Source organism: Phaethon lepturus, unplaced genomic scaffold (genome assembly GCF_000687285.1).
Source record: "Phaethon lepturus isolate BGI_N335 unplaced genomic scaffold, ASM68728v1 scaffold15468, whole genome shotgun sequence".
Classification (NCBI taxonomy): domain Eukaryota; kingdom Metazoa; phylum Chordata; class Aves; order Phaethontiformes; family Phaethontidae; genus Phaethon; species Phaethon lepturus.
The window spans coordinates 81,595-107,837 of record NW_010558502.1 but is presented as its reverse complement, the minus strand read 5'-3'; the positions used below and the strand labels follow the sequence as shown (position 1 = coordinate 107,837).

Genomic DNA, 26,243 nt, shown 5'->3' with positions numbered 1-26,243 from the left:
AGGGCCCAGAGCCGGCCGGGGGCCGAGGCGGTGCTATCCCCGCTGCCCCTCCCAGGGCAAAACCTTCCCGCATACCTGGCCGCGGGGAGGGCAGAGAGCAGGTTTCACGACGCGCCGGTTAGTTCGGGTGCAGGGTGGTAAATGTGGCAACATCGTCCCACAGACTTGGTGCAAAAACCCAAAAGTACGTGGGTATCTTCAGGGGCAAAAATGAGAAGGATTAAATTGCCTAAATATATGGCTACTGTGAGGACTCTAATAATAATCCAGGTCTATTAATATTTAGTTCACAATACTTGTGACCGAGTCCTCATGGATGCCACCTGGATTATATATGTTGCATGTATATGATCAATAAGTATTTTGTAAGCATCAGCTCTTTGTCTGCCAGTAATAATACCTTATTCTCTTCCATGTGTGTCTGACCTTGGCATGTTACGGGAAGTATTTTGATGATGGACACTACTAGCAGTCCATTTTTTCAGGCAAGCCACAAATTTGCTGTTATCTGATAGACATAAAAGTTACCTCAAGCCTAGAGATACCACAGAGCTGTCAGCAGGGCCATCAGAAGCCTCCCTCCCTCATCAGTCCCACTGCAGGTAGAAGAAAAGGGTGGAAGGGTGCAGGGTTTCTCCTTTCCTGCCAATCCTGCCTCTGTCTCCATTCTTATTACTGGAACATAATACTTGACTGCAAGAACTGCAGAGAGAGATCTGGCTTCAAAATGCAAAGCCCCAAGAATTCACTCATGCTGAAATTCAGCTCTGTTAGTCACAGATTCAATTATCAAAGTTTAAAAGGAAAGGGCTTAGCATGGAACTGAATGTGTAAGAAATTCTTCCCATATCCAAACACAGTGGTTCAAAGTCCAGCACATTTTATGTCACCACAGTTGTCTGCACTCTCTTTAATCCTTACATCTCTTGAGGAGGACCCCCATCATCTGATCATTCAGCAGGTGTTTGGTGAACACATTTAAACATTTTCTCTATCTGCTCTTTCTAGTGTCCAAGATGAGGCTGTGGACAAAAGCACCTTTAAGGAATGCAATCAGATTGCTTTTTACAGGTAAAGAGAAGAATGGTAGTGTAAGGTTTTTTAAAAAACTAGTGATATTAAAAGATACAGGAAGTAGTTACACATTGGTTTTTAATCACAGCAAGTCTGCTACGTTCAGGGTTTATCTTTCAAAGTGAGCGTTCCACTCACCTGTCAGCATATTTTAAAAGGTGGAATCTTACATATAAAACCTCTTCTGTTAAAATTCAAAAGAGTCAGTCTTCTCATCTGACAAAGCCCCAGCAATGTTTTAACTACACTCAGGCACCGGTTGTTTTTCTTGACATGGGTATTGAATATATGTAGTTCAAAACAACGGAATTCTCAATAGCAACCATTATTCTGTGACAATAACATAAATTATTACAGTCCTGTTGAACAAGTACCTTGGCCAGAATTCAGTATCAAATCTAAATTCTAACTCATTAGTCTCTTAAAGCTAATTATAAGCTAGTGGATCCTTCTTATTGTATTTCTAACTGAGATACCTCTCCTCCAGCTTTTTTTCCGCCCATCCTTCCTCCTTCTATCCAGTGCTGCCTGGGTGAAAGGGGTGATTGCCCAGTGTTAGACCAATTAGTCACTGATGTACTGGGTTACAGTTTCAGATATTAATTTCTGTTTTGCAGGAAATTATGTTCAGAAAACCCCAAATAACAGCTTGCCAGTGTGAGCAGGACTCCATCCTCTTTTCACACCAACCCTTTCTAGCCTTTCACCATTTTAACTTCTCTAATTTCTCAGCAGGAGGTTGCCACACTTTGGCAAGCGTCAGATTCTGTCTTTGCTATGCTTTTAAAAGAAATACTTTATCTGATTGCTCACATTTGTGCAATATCTGTTTGCAAGGAAACAAAGTCAGTTTACTAATGAAGTTTCCCTCTAAGGTAGCCTCCAAGACACTTATCTTCAAATAGTTCATAAAACCTGGGTTCAGCAAGGAGCATTCTACAAACAGCTGAAAGAGCCTCTATTCCAGGGCCTCTGTCCTAAAACCATCATCAGGGCCAAAAGGTGTAGTCAAAACTCTGTATTCAGCAGGCTTGTTGAAAAACAATTTCCTCAGTGTGTATTCTGGAGGTTACAAATTACAAACATACACTGCTTCATCACCACAGAATGTAGAAGCTGTTCACGGGGTGGGGGGGGAGGGCGGGGGGGAGCGGCGTAGCAGACCAAGCAGGGGTATATGACAGAAAATGAAAAATAGATTTTTCATCTGAAATTTCTGGGGCCATGGAAAGAAGAAGAGTGTGACTAGAAAACTGAGAATTTAGCTCGGACACTTGAATTAAGACTACTAAAGTTTTTTAAAAAAAAAACCTATATGGTGGTGATGGGTGACCAAGCCCCTCTAACATCTCAAACGTGTATGTGTGCTCAGAACTATATTCTTTCTTTTCCTGCTTGACTTGAAGTGCTGATAAGAATTGTAGTTGAAAAAATTAAAGACAAAATTATTAAATAAACATTTCTAACAATATTATTGTGTAATATAAGCCACATCAATTAGGGAGATAAATAATGTTCTGTCTTGACAGGCGTCAGAAACGTCTACATCCTGGAAAATCCTTGTATCGAGCACTGTTGGATTCAGTCATGTTAAGTGATGAGAATGTCAAATTCCAAATTATTCATGAGGAGAATAAGGTGAGATCCCACCTAGCATAAAAGGGTGCTTACAGAGAGAGAGGTGAATATTATCAACAAGTCTGATAATATTTGCAGGTTTTGAGATTCTTCAGTGATAGATATTTAAGATAAGATGCAAAGTATCAGCCTAAAGATGCCCTCACTGGTCAGTATTTATTTGACAACTTGAGGCTGTGCAAGGAGAACAGATATTTTAAGGAACTTAAAAAGAATCTTTAACAACTTTATGAAAAATCTGAATAGAACTCTTTTTAGATGAAAAAAATGTTTTTAATTCAGAGTTTTCTCCACTATTCCAAAATAATAAATTCTTTTTCTGTAATGGAATAAGAAGACCTATGTTCCAGCACCTCCTAACCATACCTTTGTAGTCCTGTGTTTGCTCAAAGGCAGTTTATTGGGAAAAAGAAGTCATCTTCACATTTAAGAAGACAGCCAGGGAGAGGGTTGTCTTCTATTTCACTAATTTAACAGTGTAGCAGGTAGCACATTCACTCAGGGAACAGGCAACCTAACCTATCTTCAGATTATGGGAGTTTAGAACTACAGCTCTCTTCCATGCTCTAAGCATCATACTGTGTAGATATTCTGCATAAATGTATTTTCTGCCTCTCTTGTTAATCCTAACCTTCTTTGCAGCCAGCACAGAAAAAGGAGCCCATTTTTGGTCTAGATTTTATGGTAGATGAAAGACTGAAGGCTCTGTGGCTTCCTAGACTATTCAGGGGTTTATAAAAAGATGGCATAATGTAAAATATTTTTGAGGAAGCAGGATCTGGAACTCCAAATTAATCTTTTCTCTCTTGCTTGCTCTCCCTTTCTCATTCTTTCATGCCTTTGAAGAAAGCAGGTCTGACTGGCTTCCAGGTAGATGGAAAAGATAATCAGGCCAAAATACTTCAGCCAGTTTTGTGTCTCATGGGAGGAGAAATTAAGAAAGGAAAAAACAGAAAAAAACCTGACCTGTGGTGTAGCAATCCTCCATGGAAGAAAAATGATTCATTTTGTATGAGCTAGAACAGAGTGACTTCCTGGTTCCCTGAACTGTAAAATAAGTTACAGTGCACAGGGCAGTATTATGCATTTTCTTTAGGTGTCGTTCTGACACAGTTATCAGTGTCAGCACCACTGTGAATACCAGTGAACACAGGCCACTATGTTTTTGCAAAAAGCCCACATCTCAGTAGTATCCCACTCTTACATTGACAGCACAGTAGTGAAATTGTCCAAACTTTGAGATTAAGATTAACGTATACTACCCCTGTTTTCCATGCTGCTTGTGTGGAAAGCTGCAAAATGCTAGCCATGGGAGACTTGAAGATAGAGAGTCCACTTAAAAAGAGTTGCTTCTTCAAAGGGGAGAAGTAGCATTAGCTGGTGTAAATTCAGGTGGATGATGATTGTTGCTCAGCAGTGCTAAAGATCATTAAGTCAGAAAGCAGGGACATTTTTTTCCAGACAGTAAGTGTTTGGTGATGTTGAGTTTAAAAGTAATTTGGTATTTGTTATCACTACCAGTTTATCTGTTTGTTTGCTCCCAGGTTCTTCTACAAGTAGAAATTTGCAAAATAGAAGGCAATATTTTCAGGCTTAAAATTGACGAAGCAGCTCCTCTCAGAGCAAGATACAAAGTTCCTGATGTTCTTATAAAGGAACCTACCACCCAGAGGTAGGTGATGGGAAGATGATTTAGCACCTGAGTAACTTACACAGCTTCACTTGCAAGAATGTTTTCCCTTCTCCCTCATTTGCACTACACTACAGATGTAGTAGTCTCTCTACAATACAAAGTTGTTACAGGAAGATAAAAGAAAATGCATGTGGTTAATTTACTTTCAAAAATTCACATTAAATACATAGGAGAAAGTTTTGTTATATGCATAAGAAACTTGAGGCAGTTTGACCCAATCAGAAAACAGCTTACTTTAATGATACATCATTTTTACCTAAGGCATTAGCTGGTATGCAAACTCTGAATAGTTTTCATGGCACTTCTGTAACCACCTGTTGCACTGTGCAGTGAAGCCTGAACACAGCATGTATTTCTGGGGTTCTTTGCCTCAACATTAGCCTTGGGGTTTTTATAATGTGTGTGGATATTCTCAGCCCATCTTCTGTTTCAAATAGTTATTTAGTTACAAGTGGATTTCACATGCTGCTGATTGATGTAAAGCTGTTGTTGCTTTTCATTTGCCAGACTATTTATATCCCAGAAGGAGGCAGGTTTTTTGGTGCTGTCAAGTGCTAATGAGGACTACAAACTTCAAGTCACAGCAAACCCCTTCCACATTGAGCTACAGTCCAAGGGTGAGACTGTTCTGAGCATGAATTCCAATGGGTTGTTATATTTTGAGCACCTACAACCACCCCCCAATGATAGGTACAGTATCTGTCTATCACATTGTGGTATGTACTGATTGTGCTGTAACTGAAGATAAACAATTCTATGGAATTGCAATTTCTGTGATAGAAGCTCTTATGCATTGAAATCTGTCTTCTCTTTTACTTCATACCAGTAAGTACAATGGTGAAGTTTTAACAAAGAAATTCTAGATTAATTAACTGCAGACTGTTCTAATCCCTTGCAGCAGCCATGTGCAAAATGCTAACCTCATTCAATGGCCAATTCTGTAAAACACTAAGCATCCTTGTCTTTCTTGGGAATGAGTGGTGGCAGTATGATAAGGTGGTCAGTTTCATCACCTTTTATGACTAAACTTACTCTTTAGGTAAATTTTGTTCACTGTATAAGCTCTTGAAGTAAGTTTTGTTCAGCTTACAATATGCCATATAGCTGCAAGATTTTACAGGTCAATCCCACTGCAAAGTGCTGAAAGGGTGAGAAACCACAGTGCAGGACATGTCATGACTAGGAAAAGAGCACAACAAACATCTCACCTAGAGAGCATTATTTCAAAAATTGTAGTTAACAGAGAGCCCTTAAGAGAGAATAACAAAGAAGTAAGAATCTTCTGGGAAGGTAAAACACTGGCACAGATAGAAATAGATGTGAAAGGCCAAGGAGTCAACCTAACTCAAATATGGAGTGAAGGTTATTTTAAGACATTGAATATTAAAATTATTTGCCAGTTGGAGCTGTCAACTTGACATCAATTTTCAGAATAGTCCAGCACCAAAACTCTTACATGATGTATAAGGCAATCATAATGCTAGATTAATTCTTTCCTTACATTAACAATAAACTGATTGTTTCTATGTATTTGGTTTCACTAGAAAACCTACAGCAGAAGACAGGAAGGAAGCAGCAAGTGATTTCTATAAGGTACCCCGTGCTTACTCCAATTCCAGCATGAATATTTTGTAGAAGAGAGAATTGATTAGTTAGAATCACATGTTCGTTATTCCTTCTGGTACTAAACATAGTCTAACCACTTTCCAGTGAAATTCAAAAGGGACCTGGTATTTCATATTGAGATATTTTGCCAATTCGTAGTTGAATAAGGTTTCGTGTGTTTTACCAGGGCTGTAGAAGGCATCAGTCTGGTAGATCTCGCTTAGACATGTTTTTTCTGTGGTCTTTTTATTTAGAATTTCTTTCTCTTTTGTTCTCTCATTTGATTTGGAGTAGATGTGTAAAAGGGAGTTTTGTGGTGATATTTGGTCATATTCAAATTCCTTGTTAATTGCAAAGAGAATTTGAAAAGAATGAGACTTGTTTTATAACAGTCCAAAAATAGGCCTCCACATACATTCATGTTTAATACAGAAGTGAGATTGTCTCTGAAAAATGACCAGGTCCTGGCAGTGCATAAAGGCACATGCCAGTTTTCTCAGGTGGCTGAGTTATGTCCATGATATAATTTCAGCCAACTGTAGAGCAGATGGCTGCTTACTCCATGATCTTGTTACGAATGGCAGGAGATATGTTGCCTTCAGCGTACTGGTGTCTGAACTCTGGCTTTGTGCTTGATTTGGGGGAATCACACAGCTGCAAGAGGCCACATCTGCATATTCTGGGATGAATGTAGAAGAGAAAATCAGGAAAGACATTGCAAAAAGTGGAAATTCTAGGACAATGAATGGCAGGGCACAAGACTGAAAGTTTTAAGGGAGGCTAAAAGTATAAGTTACGCACAGAAGACTCCACAGAGTCTTGAGAGTTTTTTTGTTGTGTAACCCTTACTGTCCAGGGGAGTGGGTTGGTTCCTGTTTGTGTAGGTTTTCCTGTTTGGCTCCATCTGTGCAATCTTTACATTTCATAATTATGTTCAACATCCAGAAGAAAGACATTTTTTACAATGACAACAATCATTCGCTGGAACAACCTCCCTAGGGACATGGTAGAGTCCCCATCACTGAAGGTGTTCAAGATGCAATTGAGCAGGGTGCTAGGTAACCTCATCTAGGCTCCCTTTCCCACGAAAGGTAGGACCAGATGATCTTCTGAGGTCCCTTCCAACCTGAGGTCTTCCATCATTCTGTGATTCTATCCAAGACCTCGAGTATTAATTTTATGCTGTAGCAGAGTACATGTGTGCTCCACTAGCACACGAGTTCTTCAGTGTAAATTCCTGCAGCAAGATCTGAACTGTGGTTTGTATGTATTTATATTGATCATATTTGGTAAAAAAAATAGTTAACAATATATAAATCTCATGTTAATAAATATATTTTTCTTAGAAATACATTGTGTGAGCAGTTGCATTTGCTAGGCTTAGCTATTTCTGTTTCTGCAGGAGAAACAAGAGGATCTAGGTCTCTGGCAAGAGAAATTTGGCAGCTTCATAGACATCAAAGCTCATGGTAAGTCTCACTGTCACTCTGAAAACAGCTTTACTGCTTTGTATATACCTGTGTTCATTCATATTTCTGTCTGCTTTCTGTTTAGCTATTTAATGTTTATCAGTGTGTCACTCACTCCTCCTTTTAACTTGCCTATCAGATATCAGTGGTGGGTAATAAATTTGACAAAAGTACTGGAAATACTCATTAGATTTCTGTTCGGCGGGAACACATTAAATGTGACCCATTTCATCAGCTCACTGTGTACCATTTCTGACACAGCATAACCCTATCTGCTGTCTGGCTATTATATAATGCCTTATTTCCTTTTTATTTTCCTTTTTTTTCTCTTTCAGTATCAGCACGTTACAGTGATTTCACTTGTAGTTTATTCTCACGACATATCAGAAATCACAATATCTAGGCATTAAAAATTGTCACAGAAAAACTCTTTTTAAGTGGGGGACTACAAAAGGAAAGACTGAGCAATCTTAAGGGATACGTAGGTTATAGAAACCTGTAGGTCAGTAGCTCAAATACAATTTGAATTATTAATTACCAAAATTTATGACCATCTGCTGTCTTTCCAGTTGTATTCTGCATTAATTGACTTGGTTAGCTTTGTCCATTACCACTATCACGCACGCTTTTATAGCAACCAGCACTACTCAGCAGCTGCAGTAGGGAGAGGGAAGTCTGAAAGAGCTTCCTTTTGGTGACAGGGGCTTCTTCAGTTCACAGTCAAGACAAGAGGGGCAGGAAGCTGTTGCCCTTGTTCATGCTGTATCTGATATGTTAGGCCAGCGTTATGTTTTTTTCTGTTTCTCTGTGTTGGAGGACTAAAGTCCATATGGTCAGGTTCTGATCCTGAAGCCACTGCTTGTCAGTCTACAGGATTTCTGGTCACCTGCCAAAAGTTGCTCTGGATTCAATAATGAGACAAGATGATATCACTGGCAGAGGCTCTTGTGCATGCTACTCCCCCAGCTGAGGCTGAAGAAAAGAGCAGTAAGAAAACAGGCAACTCTGACTCTAAAGTCCACTGTGCTGTACCACTATGCTGCAAAGTTTGTCTTGTAGGTACTGGCATAGAAACAGGAGATAATTTTAAGCAGTTGCATTACAGAAAAAGAAGTGGCCCGCTATTACATGTATTTTTTTTCTATTGAAGTGATTCATTTTATCTTCTTAAACAGATCAAAATCAGAATAAATACAATAAAATTTGTTTAAAATGTTAACTCTATAGTACATAAGTAATAATGAAAGTGAAACTGAAAACACATATGAAAGAGCTAATTATTAAAACCTGCTTTTTAATGCTTTTTTTTGGTTAGAGTGCTGTGCTCTTTTGCTTTCAGCTAAGCCTAAGAATAGAACTCTCCTTTAATGTTATTCCCACAGGTCCTAGTTCTGTAGGTGTGGACTTCTCTTTACATGGATTTGACCATGTTTATGGAATACCACAACACACAGAAGCGCTTCTTCTCAAAAACACCAGGTAAGGGTGGCAGGTTGCTAGTGAAAGCAGTATCATTTTTGTAAAGGAGACCTATAACATTGTCTTAATAATTTAATGCAGACAACAGCTTGAGATATGTATATTATATAGTGTATATTTTAGTTTAATGTTACAGCAAGCTGAATCATAGCCCCTGCCCACATGGAGTAAGTTGTTCAGCTTTGCCTTTCCACTCTGCAATTTCATGAATGACCCCTTATGTTCTCTCTCAATTTTCCATGCGTTTTTTTTCAGAATTGCAAGATAGGTCATGTTTAAGCAGAACTCTTAAAAGAGCAACTCCATGGGAGTATGAGAGAGTTCAGAATTCATATTTTAGGACTGAGAGTAAATGAGCAGTAGTCTCACTGGCAGCAAAAGTGTTGTTTGATTCAGATAGCTATGACCAAAGCAAAGAAGCAGTAATCTAGGCTGTCCACATTTCAGCTCTGAATGCTAAACAAAAGACCATAGTACAGAGCGTTCACTGAGTCTTCACTGAGTTTAGTAGGATGGCAATAGAGTTAAAATTGGCCTGGTGCAGGACACTTATATATAGCAAACATATCTGTCTGTCCTAGTGATGGTGATGCCTACCAGCTTTATAATTTGGATATCTTCGGCCACAAGATACATGACAAAATAGGCATTTATGGTTCAGTGCCCCTTCTCTTAGCACACAAGCCTAACAGAACTTCAGGGATCTTCTGGCTGAACTCTTCAGAAACGCTGGTGGATATTAATACAAAGGCAGTAGCTGAGGTAAGTTGCTCACGTTCCCCAGAATTTAATAATGAAAGAAAACACTCCAGGGCAGGGCCAACAGGAACATGACAACATTATTGGAGATTTATCTTTTGCTCCCCAATGAAGAATTGTCAGTCTCTTCCTCCTGTCCTCCCTACTGCTAAATTTGTTGTATTAAACCACTGAAAAGAGCAAGGAGATGACTCCTTTCAAGAGTCAAATTACAGAATTTGTATCTTAACAGGTCTACAGGAGAAGGCAGAGAGGAAATAGGTAATGTTGGAGCAGAAAAAATCTACACAGATGGATGTAGCTGGCAGAAAAAAGGGTGGACAAAAAATGTTGATGATCTCTTGGATTTAAGGAATTTTTCTGAGGTTTTAAATTCTTGGAATTGCCACACATTTCTGCATATCATTCTTCTGTGGACTGTAACTGAACTTCAAAAAACATAAAATGTTCAGGAAATGAACTCGCTCAACTCCTGAAACACATACATATAAATTCTGTTAAAATAAAACCAGTGAAAAAAAAATCTTGCTTTATTCCAGCACTTCATTACATGGTTAAAATTAATAATTTTCTTTATTACTCATGGTATAGTTATAGGTATTACTCAAAGATCCTGCAGAAAATGCATAGTCTTTAATTACAGAAAAGCTTTAATTACTTTGCCCCTTATTACCGATTTTTCCACATTAACTATTACTCTGTATTTTGTATAAGCAGTATGCAAGGTAAAGGATTTGTGAAGGATATGTAAGAAACATTCGGTGTGTATTGTTAATACCTGTCAGGTATGTGTTAGGGAGTTTTGTGGCTTTCCACCTTTGCTCCTTCATCGAACAAAAGTTTGATAGAGAGACTCAGTTTTACCTTGGTTTCCTTCAAAGCACATGTCACTCGGATCTGCTGCAGAGACTGCTAAGCAGAGGGCAGTGCCCCTAACTGATGTGCGCTGGATGTCAGAATTGCTGATGGGACCCACTGCATTTGATATCTTCAAGCAGTTTGCACAACTGACAGGTACTAACTCACATAATCGGAGTCAGTATGGCGCATTCACCTGGGACATTCTCTGAGGAACATGCTGTACCCAAAAGTGGGTTAATATTTACCTAGCACATTGTGTGCAGGAGGCCAGTTGTTCCCAAACTGCAGTTTGTAGAGCAAAGGCTGGTGCTTTGTGAAGACAGGCCTTCATCCTTGTTTTCCCTAGCATCTGCAGCTGGTCAAACTGGGCCATAATTGAGAAGCCTGCATAGTTGCTGCTCTCTGAAACTGCTCCTTTAGATGAAAAGAGGAGACACAGGACTAGAACTGTCAGTCACCATCAAGACAGACCACCTTATAATGAGAGAGACTGAAGTTAGGGAGTAATGTATCCTGGAGAGTAGAGAAAGAAGATCAGTAACTGTCCAGTTAGGGAGGGGAGCAGAGATGACCTGCAGATACGGGAAAGGAAAGAAGCAAGAGGCTCAGGAGGAGACTAAAAGAATGGAGGCAAGAGGACTAACCTTTTATGAAAGCAAAATTCTTTATCTACTAAAGAGAACTGAAAGCACAGAAACATTCCTGGTAGTTCTTTAGTGTCTTAGCAATGATTGTTTGCTGCACAGATGTTATGGAGAGGATGTGGTTCAGCTAAACAGCAGTAGGAAAGTAGCCAGATTGCAAGATAATTTCACCAAGCAGAAGTGCACACTTGGGTCCCTTTTGCCATATGCATACATATATCCATGTTTTTTGATTTTAAAAATTCCTAACAATTGCAGTTCCACGGTTCTCCTTGTACTGCAGCACCTGTGGGTGTGTTTACTCAGGTTCAAGCAGTCACAGGAATTGCATTCTACTGATTAAAATCTCTTTAATTGTTTGCATTAATGACAGTTAAGCTAATCTAGAATATTTCTAGACATTAATATTTCTAATATTAATTAGAAAAAATTAAAGAATAAATTTATATTGGTTACTGGAATAACACTTCAGCATCATGGAACAGCAAGTTCCTTTTCACTCTTGTATTATCTTTATAACCCTCTGCTGTTTCTGGCTGTTGAGCCCGTTGTAATATTTGCTCTTTCAAGAGTTCAGTCACTTTGGTATGAAGAACGTGCTCTAGACTCAACTTAGGCTAGCATTCCCTAGTTCCAGACAGATACGTATGAATCATGATAACTTTTCTGGAGTCTCTAGATAAAATCCTGAAGGGCATTAACAGTGTTATCTTCATTCATGTACTCTTACTAGGCACTCAAGCCCTGCCTCCCCTTTTTTCTCTGGGCTACCATCAGTGCCGCTGGAATTATGAGGATGAGCAAGATGTCAAGGCAGTAGATGCTGGCTTTGATGAACATGACATTCCTTATGATGTGATATGGCTGGATATAGAGCACACAGATGGCAAGAGGTATTTTACTTGGGACAAAAAGAAATTCCAGAACCCCCAAAAGATGCAAGAACATCTCAAGAAGAAAAAACGCAAGGTAAATAATATAGCAGGAAGAAAAAAAATCTTTCTTTGTAGTGTAAAGCTACCCAATCTAGCTTTAACCAAACTTCTTCAGATACTGGAAACAGTTTAACTACAACAGTGTAAATTAGACTGTGCTGCAGTCTGGTGATGCTTCCAGTGCACCAGCCATCTTGCTTAATTCAGTTCCTCATGCCGTTTTATTATTTCATAAATAGTTTATTCTGTACACTGACCATCAGGCTAAGTTTGACCCATGTGAAGCTCCATCTTACAGAAGATGGAATAGCCCAGTGCTGTCCTTGATGGGCGGAGTAGAAAATTTTTCTACTTAATGTGAGCTTTCACCATTGGTAGTTGCTATCCTTGCATCAGCTTTTGTTTGTGTTGATAATACTTTTTATTTTCTGCTTATACTAACTGAGATTTGTCCTTTATGTTGATATGATTACTTACCATAAACTAACTATTTTTTTCTTCTGGTGAAGTCCTGGTATGATGTGCAGTCTGTTAGCTTAGTTAGTCTTTATTTCTGCTTTTACAGCTAAAAGATCTTCCTTGGAATTATAGAGATATCAAAACGTACACAATTAGTATCTAAAAGTTGTAGAACTGTTTAATGCTTGATCTTTGCCAAAAGTCAATGAACAGGGGACTGTTGCAATAGCATTCAAGTTTTATAAACTCTTAGTTGGAGCTATAGTACTTTCTCAGCTTTACAGCAAGGCAGGATCCTGGTTTTGGCCGGGATAGAGTTAATTTTCTTCCTAGTAGCTGGCATAGTGCTGTGTTTTAGGCTTAGGATGAGGATAATGATAACACACTGATGTTTTTGTTGTTGCTAAGCAGAGTTTACACTAAGTCAGGGCCTTTCCAGCTCTTCATACTGCCCTGCCAGTGAGGAAGCTGGGGGTCGGGGCACAAGAAACTGGGATGGGGCATAGCCAGGGCAGTTGACCAAAACTGGCCAAAGGGGTATTCCATACCATATGACATCATGGTCAGTATATAAACTAGGTGGAAAGCTGGCCAGGGGCCGCTGCTCAGGAACTGGCTGGGCATCGGTCAGCAGATGGTGAGCACTTGCATTGTACATCACTTATTTTGTGTATTCTATTATTATTGGTGGTGGTGGTTGTTGTTATCCTCCCTTCCTTTTCTGTCCCATTAAACTGTCTTTATCTCAACACACGAATTTTACTTCCCTGCCCCGCAATTCTCTCCCCCATCCCACTGCAGTGAGCGAACAGCTGTGCGGTGTTTGGCTGCCTGCCAGGTTAAACCACAACAGCAGTTAATGGCAGCTGAAAGCAACTGCAAAATACAGTATGTGGATGTTTAAAAAAATTAGAAACTTCTGTTGTTGTTGTATGCTATACAAACTAAGATATATTTAAACGTCTTAAAGCAAATGATTTTAAGCGGGGACATGAACATGGAAGTGAGATATTTTCCCATTCACAGAATACAGCAGTGAATTAAAGATAGTGTTTTTAGGGGTTGGGGTACTTGCTTTTAACTGAAACAATGGGTTTTGGCCCTTATTTCGGAGGTGTGAGCATGAATTCATGCCCTCCTTGTAAATTCAGCTATTATACATGTCTAGCACAGTATATAAAAGAACTGATAACTGCTTTCTAAAATTAGTGACACAGCTACCTTCTTTACCTGACGTGAAACCATTATCTGCCTTTTATGAAAAGTGAACTCTTACTGTTTTATTCAGTACAATTGATGCTAATGATGCATTTTATTTTCTTCTCCTGGCAGCTTGTCGTCATTGTAGATCCTCACATTAAGGCTGATCCCACATACACCCTGTATTCGCAGGCAAAAGACAAGGGATATTTTGTGAAAGACAGAAATGGGCAAGATTTTGAGGGCATCTGTTGGCCAGGTGAAAAAAACACTCTGTCTCTACATTTCAAGCAGTTTATTTTAAAAATTTTGCAGAATAGTTTAATTGGGACTCGTGGAACTGGAACTGACTTCTTACATTCCTTGCATTCTTTGTAAATATTCATCATTTCAAATACTTGGTGGTTTCTTTGGTACAGTTGTGTTCTAATTGCCTCAGATGTACAACTTCCTCTGTTACATCTGTTGGCCCTGCAGATAGTCCCAGTGCCCAGACCTAAAAAAGTTGGATTTGTTGATCAGAACAGCCATCCCTCTTCCCAACTTGTCTTGGGTAACAGAAATGCAGTCTGGTCTGTTGCAGTGAGCACAGATAATGTAGGCTGGATGAAATTAAGTGAACCCTGATACTGAAGACTTTGATTCAATCATAATATAGTGATTTGATGTAATTTTTTATGAGAGGATCTCATTGTGGAGAGGCAAAGGAGATTGTCCCCCTTCTTTGCAGACAGAAAGCCCACAATCCTGGCAAAGGAATGAATATGGGAAAAATCAAGGACTTATTACAACTTCTAGTAGCATGGCAGGATGTAGTTATTCAGCTTCTCAGTGACACTTCCCTGTTTGAGCTCAAAATACCAGTGTATTTGAATGATGTCTCTCCCTGGCTTCCTGTTCACATCTGAACATATTTCAAACTGCTAGCAGTCATCCTTAAATGGTGCTGAGCTTCAGACCTCCAGAATCTATGTGTGTTGGTCTGCAGAACATGGCAAGAGTGTACTGAGTTCCAAGTCAACCTGTAACTTGCTCTTGAGCTTTTGTCTCAGAAACAAGAACAACCTGTTATTTCTGCCCATGGTGGAAAACATCCTAGCTTTAGGCCTCTGTATTTAGGTGCAAAGACAATGCATGCAAAATGCAAATCAGACAAATAATTGGTAACTCCCACATCCACAGGTTCCTCTTGTTACCTGGATTTCACCAATCCTGAAGTGCGAAAATGGTATACAGATCAATTTGCCTTCAAAACATACAAGGTTTGTATTTATTTGCTTTGATCTACATATCCCAGAAAACCTGAAAGTGGGGAAAAGCGAGAAGATAAACTACTGGCTAAGCAAGTTGGTGGCTTTTGTAGCTGTATTATCATAATGTAGAGGAAAATATCTTGATGAGCTGAAGTACCGCACAAGAATTTTCTCCATGGACTTGTCTACACTAAGAAAGTTGGAATCCATATGCCACCATTGAACCTGCTCACTTAGTTGCAGCCATGGGATGGACAAACTGCAGGCATTGTAGCAACCCATAATCTAACAGACCTGCTGCAATTCTGGCTTTTACTACCGTGTTAGCACACAAGGAGTGATGTGGGTGTGCTGTCTCATAGCTCACAGTCACTTCACCCTGAACTTCCTTCCAGTACTCCTGCCGAGTGCTGAAAGTGTCTGGGTGAACACTGGTGGATACCTCTAGTTCGCCCTACCCCGAAGTTCTGCTTTGCAGTAGAGTTCTTGAACCTAGTAGACATGAATAGTAGACTTTTCCCATTCCTTCTCCAGTTTTTCCTCTTCTGGCTGCCTCTGATTTTTTCCTCCTGGCTATCTAATACTTCCCTTTTCCTGCCTCTTTTGCCTCACCAGACGGCAGGAATAGCAGGTACCTACTGAGTTTTGTAAGAATTGCAAAAATCAAGTGGCCTTGTAGGCTGCCACCCTGACCAGAAGGGCCAACAAAGAGAGATGAGATGAATGACTGGCAGCTTTCAAGTGACCACAGGAGTATAATTACCATGTCTTGCTTTGCTGCCGCTGTTTCTACTCATACCCCAGACTGGTCTGACACCCACTGGAGAGAAGCATGCTAAGTGACAGCAATGGCTCTGTTATGTCCTAATTGCAACCCTGTATCATAGGGATCCACTAATATCCTCTTTGTATGGAATGATATGAATGAGCCTTCAGTCTTCAAAGGGGCAGAACTAACAATGCAGAAAGATGCTGTGCACTACAACAACTGGGAGCATCGGGAAGTACACAACCTCTATGGGTTCTACCAGGTAGAGTATCTGGAAACACAAACCAGCAGTTACTCTCATGGAGTATGTCTAATGTGGTAATTTACACAGTAGTAGGTATTCTGGAACCTCCATCAAGGACTGAAACTCTACTGTGCTGGCTATTGCTATGTTTGAAGTAAACTCTGTGATTGGTCACAAGAAAATGTGACAACATCCGTGCCTCTCTACTATAACGATGTAAGTGACATTGGCTGTGACTACACTATATTAATAATTTTTTTGTTCAAGTATATTCCAGTAAGAAAATGTTGCTTTAATAATAGGTATTATTGTGGGTACAGATTTCTTAATTTTCTTGCCTTGGAAGGGCTAAAAAAGCAATGTAGCAAATATCCTAATCATAGAATTTCTCTTCCTGACTTTTATATTAATGATTTTCAGCAAATGGCAACTGCAGAAGGACTCATCAGACGTTCTTCAGGAAAAGAGAGACCATTTGTCCTCACACGATCTTTCTTCGCTGGATCACAGAGGTATGGTAAGTAAGGATTAGCTGGATGCCTTCCATGCTGCTTTGTTCTGTTAATTTTGGTGTGTGGTAGTTAAGAGAGGACAGAAACTATCTTAGAAATACTGAGTGAGTTCATAAGAGCGCAAGTGATTAAAAAGATCAGGAGAGGCTGGCAAAGTCTGTACAAGTTAAAAGCAGAATAACAACCTGTATCCTGTGACAAACCACTACCTGCTTTTATTACATATTTCAGGAGCATGCATGTATAAAGGAAGAAAATTGCAATGAACAGCAGTTCGCCAATAGTTCATGACCATTCTTGTCTTCTTTCCTTAACTGCAAGCATAAGCTGAAGCATATGCCCAACTTTCCGGTGTAATGCTGAAACTGGGTATTTCCAGGGGCAGTGTGGACTGGAGACAACACGGCAGAGTGGGGTTACTTGAAAATATCTATTCCAATGCTTCTCACCATCAGCATGGCAGGGATTTCATTCTGTGGAGGTAAGGTGTTTAGCTGGAGTTGCTCACTATGCATAAATCACTGGTGCCACCAAGCTTGTATCCCAACATAGACTTCAACACAGATGATGGAAAGCTCAACAGTCCAGTGCATTTCCAGGCAGTTTCACAGATTAGTCTGGTTTCAGAAGCCAAAACCCTGGCTCTTGCCATTATTTCTCCACTAACTCTTAATGTTTGCATTCCATCTGGAGCAGCGATCCTCAGGTGATGTTCTGTAGCATCACTGTGACAGTCCTCTGTCACTGGGGAAGGCACTTGCTCAGCCTTCAAAAGCTCTCTTGAGATTTTTGTTAAAGGATAACTTGTTACACAAGTTCTCCCCTCTTATTTGGACAAGCAGCTGCCCAACAGCAGAACTGCAAGCACACTGTGAAATGCATGGATTTATACACTTGGAATGTTTGTTAGAGGAGAACTTCACATTTTTCAGAATAATTTCCAAAAATGTGTATTTTTATTTATCTGCGCAATATCTAGCTGATGTGGGAGGGTTTATTGGAGATCCAGAACCAGAATTACTTGTTCGCTGGTATCAGGCTGGAGCCTACCAGCCCTTCTTCAGAGGTCATTCTAACATGGAGAGCAAACGGCGAGAACCGTGGCTCTTTGGGGAGAAGAACACCCAGATCATCAGGAAAGCCATTAGAGCACGCTACGTCCTCCTGCCATATTTATACACACTGTTCTATCGGGCACACACAGCGGCTGAACCGGTTATGAGGTAAGAGCATAAGTCAGGAGGTTTAGTGACTATCTTCAGGAAGTTACTTGGAGGAGGGAAGTTAAATTACTATCACTTACTTTTCTGATTACTTGTTTAAATATTAAAAAGAAAAAACACAGAATTTACTAAATTCTATTTTCATGCATTCTGCAAGCATTGGTAGGGTTCTTAGAGGAAAATTATATGTTCGGGGTTTTTTTCCAAATGACACTGGAACACACTATTCAATAAACACTGCACAGTCTTTAAAGTACTGTGGACTCCAAACTTCTCATGATGATAAACCTTGTTATGTAGTATTCCAGCCCACACTTAAAACAGTGCTTAATGGACTCTGAAATTGCTGACCTAAAAACATAAAGGCCTTTTTGCCCCTCATGAAAATATTTGCTACTGTTATAAAAGCTTATTTCATATTGATAATTTGATCATTTATCCCTGCAGTATTTCTTATAATTTTTCTTTTATTAGAGAATCTGATAATCTAGAACAGAATTTAAATTAGAAAATAAACTTTTGTTCTGCTGCTCTCTAACCTCTGAGAAAGTGTCTCAATGGAACTGAATGCAATAATCCTTTCAGGAAGAGATGATTGTCATTAATCTCCCTGGCATTGCTGTGTCTTTGAGGTTGCTCTAGAACCATCCTTTTGCACCACATTTACCTTTGCTTATTGTTATGTAAATACAATACATCTCCTAAGTTTTTAAAACATAAAGGTCTCTTTGAAAAGGGTTGAGTGGTTTAAGTTTTGAAGATCATTTGCATTATGGACATAGTGTGAGCATGTCTCTCCACATGTATAAGCATAGATGCCCCTATTGTATGCACTGACTCTGGGTTTCTGTCTTTCTTGAAATGAACCTTATGTTGACATGTGCACTGCCCAAAATATTAAATAAAACTTCGATTCTGTGCCTACTGCAGTAAATTTAACATAATTAGAGAGGAAGCATGGTATTTTTCTCACTGAGACAAGCAGAGTGGAAAATGTGTCTCATTAGCGAGCACACGAACAACAGGGCTACAGTGAACAAGCGAATGTCCGTGAGTGAGCAGGTGAACCAGGCTTTTCGTGTAAGGAAACTCAGACCCTGTCTCTGAATGAGCTACTATTGTCATAATCTCTCAAACTTTAAATATAAAACTCCTCTTCTGTAACCAGATGGTTATTGCACTACCCTTTTTTGAGAAAGACTGAAAATTAACTTCTGGTGCAGGTTTTTCAGTCATGACCAGGAAGAGACAGGCTATAAAAGCACTCGTGAGCTGCTGAGAAGAGGAAGGACTGTGCTGCAGGAACAAGCTCATCAGGTGTCAGCATTGCTGGTAGACTGTGTCAGAAAGGCTTATCCATCTCTCCTTTGCTAGAAAGAAGGTATATGTAGTGCAAGTTTCTAAGGAAGAAGGCAGGAGGGAAGAAAGTGAGGCTGCAGGAAGCCAAACTGTAGGTATATTGGAGTGTCTTAACCTATGTTGTAATGGGACCTCTCATCAGTGACTCAAAAGGGCTACTTTAAGGCACAGACGAAAATCTTGCCCTATCTTCAGTTCTTGATAGCTGTACCTTGTAAAGAGAGGGAGAAAAATGGAGCCTGAAAATGCCAGAAGGCCTTGAACAGGTTGGCAGGAGAGGAGAAACTAACTGAATCCACTATCTATCTTTCTACAGGCCTCTCTGGGTAGAGTTTCCAGGGAATATAGAAACTTTTGGTGTGGAAAATGAGTACATGCTGGGTAAGCAGATGTCTTGTCATTCTCTGGAATTTGAATTCAGTATTTTTGAGGGGATCGAGTGTCACATGATGAAAAGAAAACATGAATACTCTGCCCAAGACTTTTAAAAATTATATTGTAACTGAATAAAGAACTTGAGACCTCTTTAAGGGACCCGGTTTTAACAGCACTTTGAAAATAGGGGTCATATGAGGTGCAAAACCTGAGTTCAGTCTCCCTAGTCACTTTGAAAAAACATGGTTTGTTCTTACCTGAAACATGAAAGTTCACTGTAGGAGCTACGACCACAGTCTTCTTCAGAAATGACAATAGCAAACAACTACCATCCACAGCTGATTTTTTTTACTCTGATATGTCTGGCTGGTAAAGTCAATTTTCTCAGAAATCAAGCGTAAGAGATAAGTGTGTTTGTGTAAAGCACAATCAGCCTATACGAGAAGAGAGAATGGGACGGGAATGTTGCATTTCATTATTTTTTTGTACCTGTGAGCTCAAGAGTGCCTACTAATGCATGGACATTCACTTCTTGTGAAGAAATCTGACCAAGGTAGTCAGGACACGGCAGCAAAGCTAAGTGTGGTGAAGCAGAGCATTCCAGAGGACTCTGGGAGTTCAGCTTGCATCACCAGTGAGGAAGGAGGACAGAAGGTTATCAAACTGTATAGTCTATATACATTAATGTATTATTTTAGGAGTAAAGAAGAACCATCCACAATGCAGTAAGCTTAAGCAGATTTTTTTTTTTTTACAAGAACATTCCTGTCTTCCACTCTTTTAGTTAGGAAAGCATATTTTTTTTGTTCAACCAAAGAGCAAACAGGCAGTCACCTCTTAGGCTATGAGGGACCCAGAAGTGCTGCCAAGCTGGTGAGTATACAGTGCAGCCAGCTGCATCCCAGGGCCATAACAGGACAAGACGCAAGCAGCCATCAGCTCCCTACACATGCCTTTATTTCCAGTAGAAACGGAAGCTAAGCACATGGCATGCCCAAGCAAGCCCCTAAAATGGCAATGGGAGGCTGACAACCCCAGAGCACACAGCTGCTGCTCCGATGAGATGCAACCTTGAGGACAACAGCCATGTTTGTTTTTCTCCAGGAAATGCTTTGCTGGTGCATCCAGTCACAGAGCAAGAGGCCAAGGCAGTGACTGTTCTGTTTCCAGGGTCAGAGGAGGTAAGGATGAATATGAAGCTGTTCAGCTGTTTAGCCCAAAGAATTATTTTATACAGCAGCCTTCCAGCTCCCCATCTCATAACTTTTATGTGGAAGAAAAGGGATCTTTGAAGAAAGGTCATAAGGAAATCAGAGGGAAGTTGTGGGGAGGGAAAATTATAACAAGGAAATACAAGTGTCAGTAGCCTGGCAAGTGTGTAGCAAGGGCTTTGGCATGTACAGAGATTAGTTCCGCTCTGAAGTAAAGTTATTTATCCGCAGGATGGCACTGTGATCCACTGCTACACAGAGTGGTTGGCTGCAGCCGCTGAGAGGTAGAGGAAGGGAAGGAATTTGGGGGAAATAGTTCCTAAGTGAAAGCTTGAGACTCTAGCGAAGAATGAGAGGAAAAACAGCAGCAAAGGGGAGTGTGTGAGACCATGCAGAGCCTTGTGAATCCAGTAATGTACCTGAGGACACTTAGAACTCTTCTCAATATAAGGAGAAAAACAGACTAGGCTCTCCAAAGAAGTTAAGAAAAATATTTTTATCAAGATCGCCGTGGGAATTGACTGCCTGGCACACTTAAAGCAGTTAGAACTGCTGGCAAGTGTGGTGCATAGGAAGTTTCAGATGTAGCTCTTTTTTGTGAGCTGTTATTAGCAACTTTGTTATTAATTTTCACTTCAATATAAATATGCTTATTCTGGAACTTAGCATTTCTAGATTAAAAAAAGAAAGAAAGGTATTTCATTGTTTTGCACTTCCAGATGCTTTAAAACGTACAAGATGTTATGCAAATTGTAGAAAAGGTCAGCTCATTTTTGTGCTTCAGAAATGAGAATTTATTCTTTCCATCCAGAAAGGCCATTTGATTTAAAAAGTAAATGCTATTTCTTGCACATCAAATAGGTTATTAGGAATAGTGACAGTAAGGTTAAGCAGAAGAGTAACTGCATCTGCACAGGGGACAGCTCTTGCCATATATGTCATGCTCATTCTTTTTTCATTCTTCCTAGATTTGGTATGATTTTAGAAAATTTGAACGAATGGAAGATCCAGGCACTCTGAAGATCCCAGTGACACTGGAGAATGTATGTTTTTGTTTTAAAATACTAATTCTATTGAGCAGGAAAAAAACCCAAAACAAATAGGCTTTTGTTCTGTCAACATTCAAAATCAATTTCCTGGCAGGAATGTAATCTAAAATAGCTTTTGTAGAGAAGAAAAGTCCCATCTCCTTTGTTGTTAGATGGAACACTGTTGTGTCCTGGTGGTAAAGTGAGGTGATGTAAGGGTGACTTCTCCAAGCAAAGGTATTTCACTTGTACACATGCAAGAAGATTACTACTATCCCCATTGTCAGTTGAATAGCTTTCTTTATGTACTTGTGGTAAAAGTTAATTTCTGAGCTTTGATAAGAGCAAGCTTCACTTATCCCTGTTCCAAGTTAAAATTATATGATCAGAGTATATGCGCCTTTCTACCCTGGCTTTGTTTTTTGCAGATTCCTGTATTCCAGCGGGGGGGCACTGTGATACCTCTGAAGACCACAGCTGGAAAATCCACTGAATGGATGATAGATATTTCTTATGAACTCCACGTGGCCCTAGACACAGAGGTACTCCGAGATGACGTTCCCTTTACACAGTTACCTTTTACTTTATCTGACCTTTTCAGGTCCTTGCTGCCTGTCTGATCAACACAATGGTATCTGCAGCTGTATGCCCAATGGCTCTCTTCCACTTCTATTTGGAGAGGCACTCCCACTGTTCCCTAAAAGTGAGACTATCTGAGTATAACAGAGGCAGAACATTTTTCTGACCTTTCTCAGCCCTCCTCCAGTCCCTTGGAGGAAGGAGCAGAGAATGAGCAGGCCACAAACTTCCTCTTGGACACAGAGAAAGAACTTCCCACAACTGTCTTTTCTAATAAATGAGGTGATATCTGGCACGCACATCAATTTACAAATCCAGGATGTCTAAGTCTTCAAGCGCTCTCAGAGCTGGACTCTCTGAGCCTTCCAAGGGTAGCGGTTGCCAAAGGAAAATAAACACACACCCTTCACTATGAAGTATAACATATAGTGAGACATTTTTAGTTTCATTGTCCAGCACTAGAAGCTGCTGTTAATTTGTACTCCATCTGGTGTGTTTCACAGGCCTGTGCAGTAGGTGAGCTCTACCTAGATGATGGGCATTCATTTCAGTACCTCCACAAGAAGCAGTTCCTCTATCGGAAATTCACTTTCCACAAGAACTTTCTGTCTTCCAGGTAACAGCAATTATGGACAAAAGCCACCAACACACTGTCATTGGAAATGCCTTTTGTACTTCATGAGGCCTTCTTACAAATGTAGAAGGTTTAGTCTCATCTGTTGCTTAGCGAAATCCCAGAGTATGCAGAATCTGCCATAAAACTGCAGTGGTAAATAATGTTCTGCGTAAGTCTAAGGGCAGCAACACATGAAATACTGAGGTGTCTCATATTGTTTCAGACTAGTCAAATCTACAGATTCTACAGATTTACTCAAATGCAAAGAAAGTCATCAGCAAGAGTAAAGCCTATCAGAGAGACAAAAGAAAAACTGGGAGATTTGCAAATAGGCAACACCTAGACTGTTTGTATTTTCTAAATTGTATTTTGCTAAGATATTCTTCACTGTAAGGGTGGTTGGCCACTGGAACAGGCTCCCCAGGGAAGCAGTCAAGGCACCAAGCCTGTCAGAATTCAAGGAGCATCTGGATGACACTCTTAGTCATATGACTTAGTTTTAAGTAGTCCTGTAAGGAGAAGGGAGTTGGACTCAATGATCTTATGGATCCCTTCCAACTTGAGATATTCTGTGATTCTATGTGGGAACCACAAACAGACACCATTACCTGTAGTCTCCAAAAGTCATAAAAAAATGTACCATATATATTAGCACAGTAAAATATACAAGAAAAGCACTTGAAAAGAAGCACAAGGGGAAACAATCTGCAAAGGTTGAGTGAAACAACCTAAAAGCCAAAAATACCCCTAGCTGCTTGTAAGGAAAGAAATGCTAAATATGTCAATTATGACACTTTTACTGTTGACGTATGTTGCCCATAGGGCTGTGCAGTGTACAAATGGTGATTTTATAGGGGTTTTTTTATTCCTTCAGGGTTCAAAAATACACAGGAGGTGGTCCTAAAACTACAAAATTTAACAGAGCAAAACTGTAGACTAGCTTGGATAATGTAGTTAAAAGTATGCTTCAAATCTCTTTATCTGAGATGTGAAATCTGAAAAGCTTAGAACAGAAAAGAAAAATATTGCTAAATTGCTAGCAAATCTGGAAGTTGAAAAAAAGTAATTTTGAGATGAATGATACAACATTCTGTTCACTCTGGAAAGGAAAATTTCATTTTGATTTGAGTTTTTTTAGGGTTTTTAAATAAAGATTAAATTAGTTACAAAATGAAAGGTAATTATGCCTTGGAATGAAACATCTTACTTCAAAAATGTTAAAATTAGCTTTACATTTCTACTTAGAAGTTTTAAGTACCATTTTGCAAAAATCCAGAACTTCTCTGGTATTCAAAGCCATGCTTTTTGCCACAAAATATCTTCTCAAACTTTCTGTCTTCTAACTTTGTGAAATCTGCAATGCAGTGAAAAATTATCTGTTAATGGGAGAAGGTTTTACTTGTTTCAGGAGAAAGGTAAATAGAGGAAAGGAAAGCAGTATAGGGAACTTTCAGGGTGAGACTGAAGTAATACTTTCTCTGTATGATGCTGAACTTCAACAGATGGACAGAAACTAATGTATATGAAATTATTTTCATTTTTCAGCTGCACAGATGAAACTGGACAATACCACACTACATGTGTGGTTGAACGGGTGATAGTTCTGGGATTTGGACAGCAACCCACTTTTGTGACAGCCTGTTCCAAGGGTAAAGAACTGAATTCTATTTTACTACAATTTTTTGAAATACTGTTGCTCTGCTGCCATTTGCTAGCGGTAGCAAACTGACAGCTCTAGAAAGGAAGTGCTACAGCATAGAGAGCATCTTTGGTTTTATTTGCTACTTTTTTTGATATCAAGGACAGAATTTAGTGAGACAGCAGCTACTCACCACTAATATTACACGCAGAACTGAAGGACACTTGCTTTGTAAGGCAATAGATATATCAGTAAAAGTGGCTAAGAATTATCAAGTTCAGATAACTTTGTCCTGCACAGAATATGACCAGAGGTAGCATTTCAAATGAAGGACCATTTGCTCTCATCTGTAAGCCTGCCTAGTCTAGAACAGGAAACTTGCAGACAAAACCAGGATTATTTTTCTGTTCTCTTGCTCATTCAAAAGTGTCTGAAGTTTGTGAGTATGTGGGGATCTCTAAAAGTTGTGAGGGATCCCATATGGATAGGCAGTAGCATCTACAGAAAGGGCTTATAATTTCTGGCTGCTTACCAAGCTCGTCCCTTCTCTTTGTGAGTCATATGGACATGGACTTTCTACCTCCACTTGTCAATCTCAGGGACTTTTAGGGTGTTCGGAAGAAAACCTATGCTGAAACAAGGGTTCTCTTTTTCAGAAAAATCCTCGAATAGTTCCATAGTTTGATGTGCCGTGGTTTGAAAGGCTGGAAAGAAAGAAACAGTTTTTCCAATTTTGCTGCATTCTTATGTGTATACTGGGCAGATATGACTACTATTTCTTATTTAATCAATCCTTTCCACCAGTGTCAGGGACAGTCTGAATTAAAAACTGGAGGGAGTCATGTGTAACTGTGTTTCAGAAGGGTTATGCTTAAATCTTATGGTAAACTCTCTTGTCCTGTTCAGATGGGGAAGAAAAAGAAGTGGTTTTCACATATGATATGAAGACCTCTGTGCTGATGCTGGAAAATTTAGCCCTGAGTATTAATGCTGACTGGGAGATTTCCATCAACTGAAAGAAGACAGAACTTCTTCAGAGGATTCATTGAGAGATTGAGGGGAAATAAGTTGGGAGGACTTAAAATGTTCACTTGAATCCAGTAAATTAAGGAACATATTTCCCACCTACGCCCCCAAACTAACATTTCCTGCAATATTTCTTTTAAAGCACTAATTTAAACTTGGATAGCTCTTCTATTCAGCAAAAGTAGTAATAGCACTAGGGTTGTATCTTTGGGGAAAAAAACTAAATACTATCTGCTCCAGGATAGCTTCAGTTAGACATAAAGATTGAGTTCTGCCTTCACTTGCACCAAAAAAATCATGAATTGATGGGGCGGGATTGTGGCTCGTTGGCATGGGATTTAATGTAAGTATTTGGAAATCCCACTATTCAGAGACTGGAGTACTTGAGAAGAGCAGATCTGGGCCAGTTTGACAAGCAGCATCAGTAGATATGCCAGATGCAGTGGTTATCATGAGCTCTGCCTGCAAGCTGCCTTGTCAAAACAAACACAGAAGGAGCTACCCAGTGTGATTACAGACACTTCCCCTTTCCAGTCCTTATGACAATGCAAAATTAGGCAGCCTGTACCGGAAAGTAAACAACAGGCTAGCCA

The 26,243-nt window shown here is 39.7% G+C and overlaps 1 protein-coding gene across 1 annotated transcript; it reads left to right on the top strand.

Annotated features, from left to right (window-relative positions):
- Window positions 1-1,000: 1,000 nt before the first annotated feature.
- On the top strand, window positions 1,001-25,640 carry GANC (glucosidase, alpha; neutral C; the record flags this gene model as incomplete). The annotated part of the gene is made up of 23 exons (XM_010293088.1): window positions 1,001-1,071; window positions 2,604-2,712; window positions 4,257-4,384; window positions 4,913-5,095; window positions 5,950-5,998; window positions 7,413-7,479; window positions 8,862-8,958; window positions 9,540-9,720; window positions 10,599-10,731; window positions 11,956-12,191; window positions 13,949-14,075; window positions 14,999-15,078; window positions 15,957-16,100; window positions 16,503-16,599; window positions 16,974-17,075; window positions 17,574-17,817; window positions 19,493-19,557; window positions 20,656-20,732; window positions 21,731-21,805; window positions 22,219-22,332; window positions 22,873-22,985; window positions 24,531-24,634; window positions 25,531-25,640. Coding segments are annotated over 23 exons (2,706 nt in total), but the record flags the coding sequence as incomplete, so codon positions are not given.
- Between the last annotated feature and the right edge of the window lie 603 nt (window positions 25,641-26,243).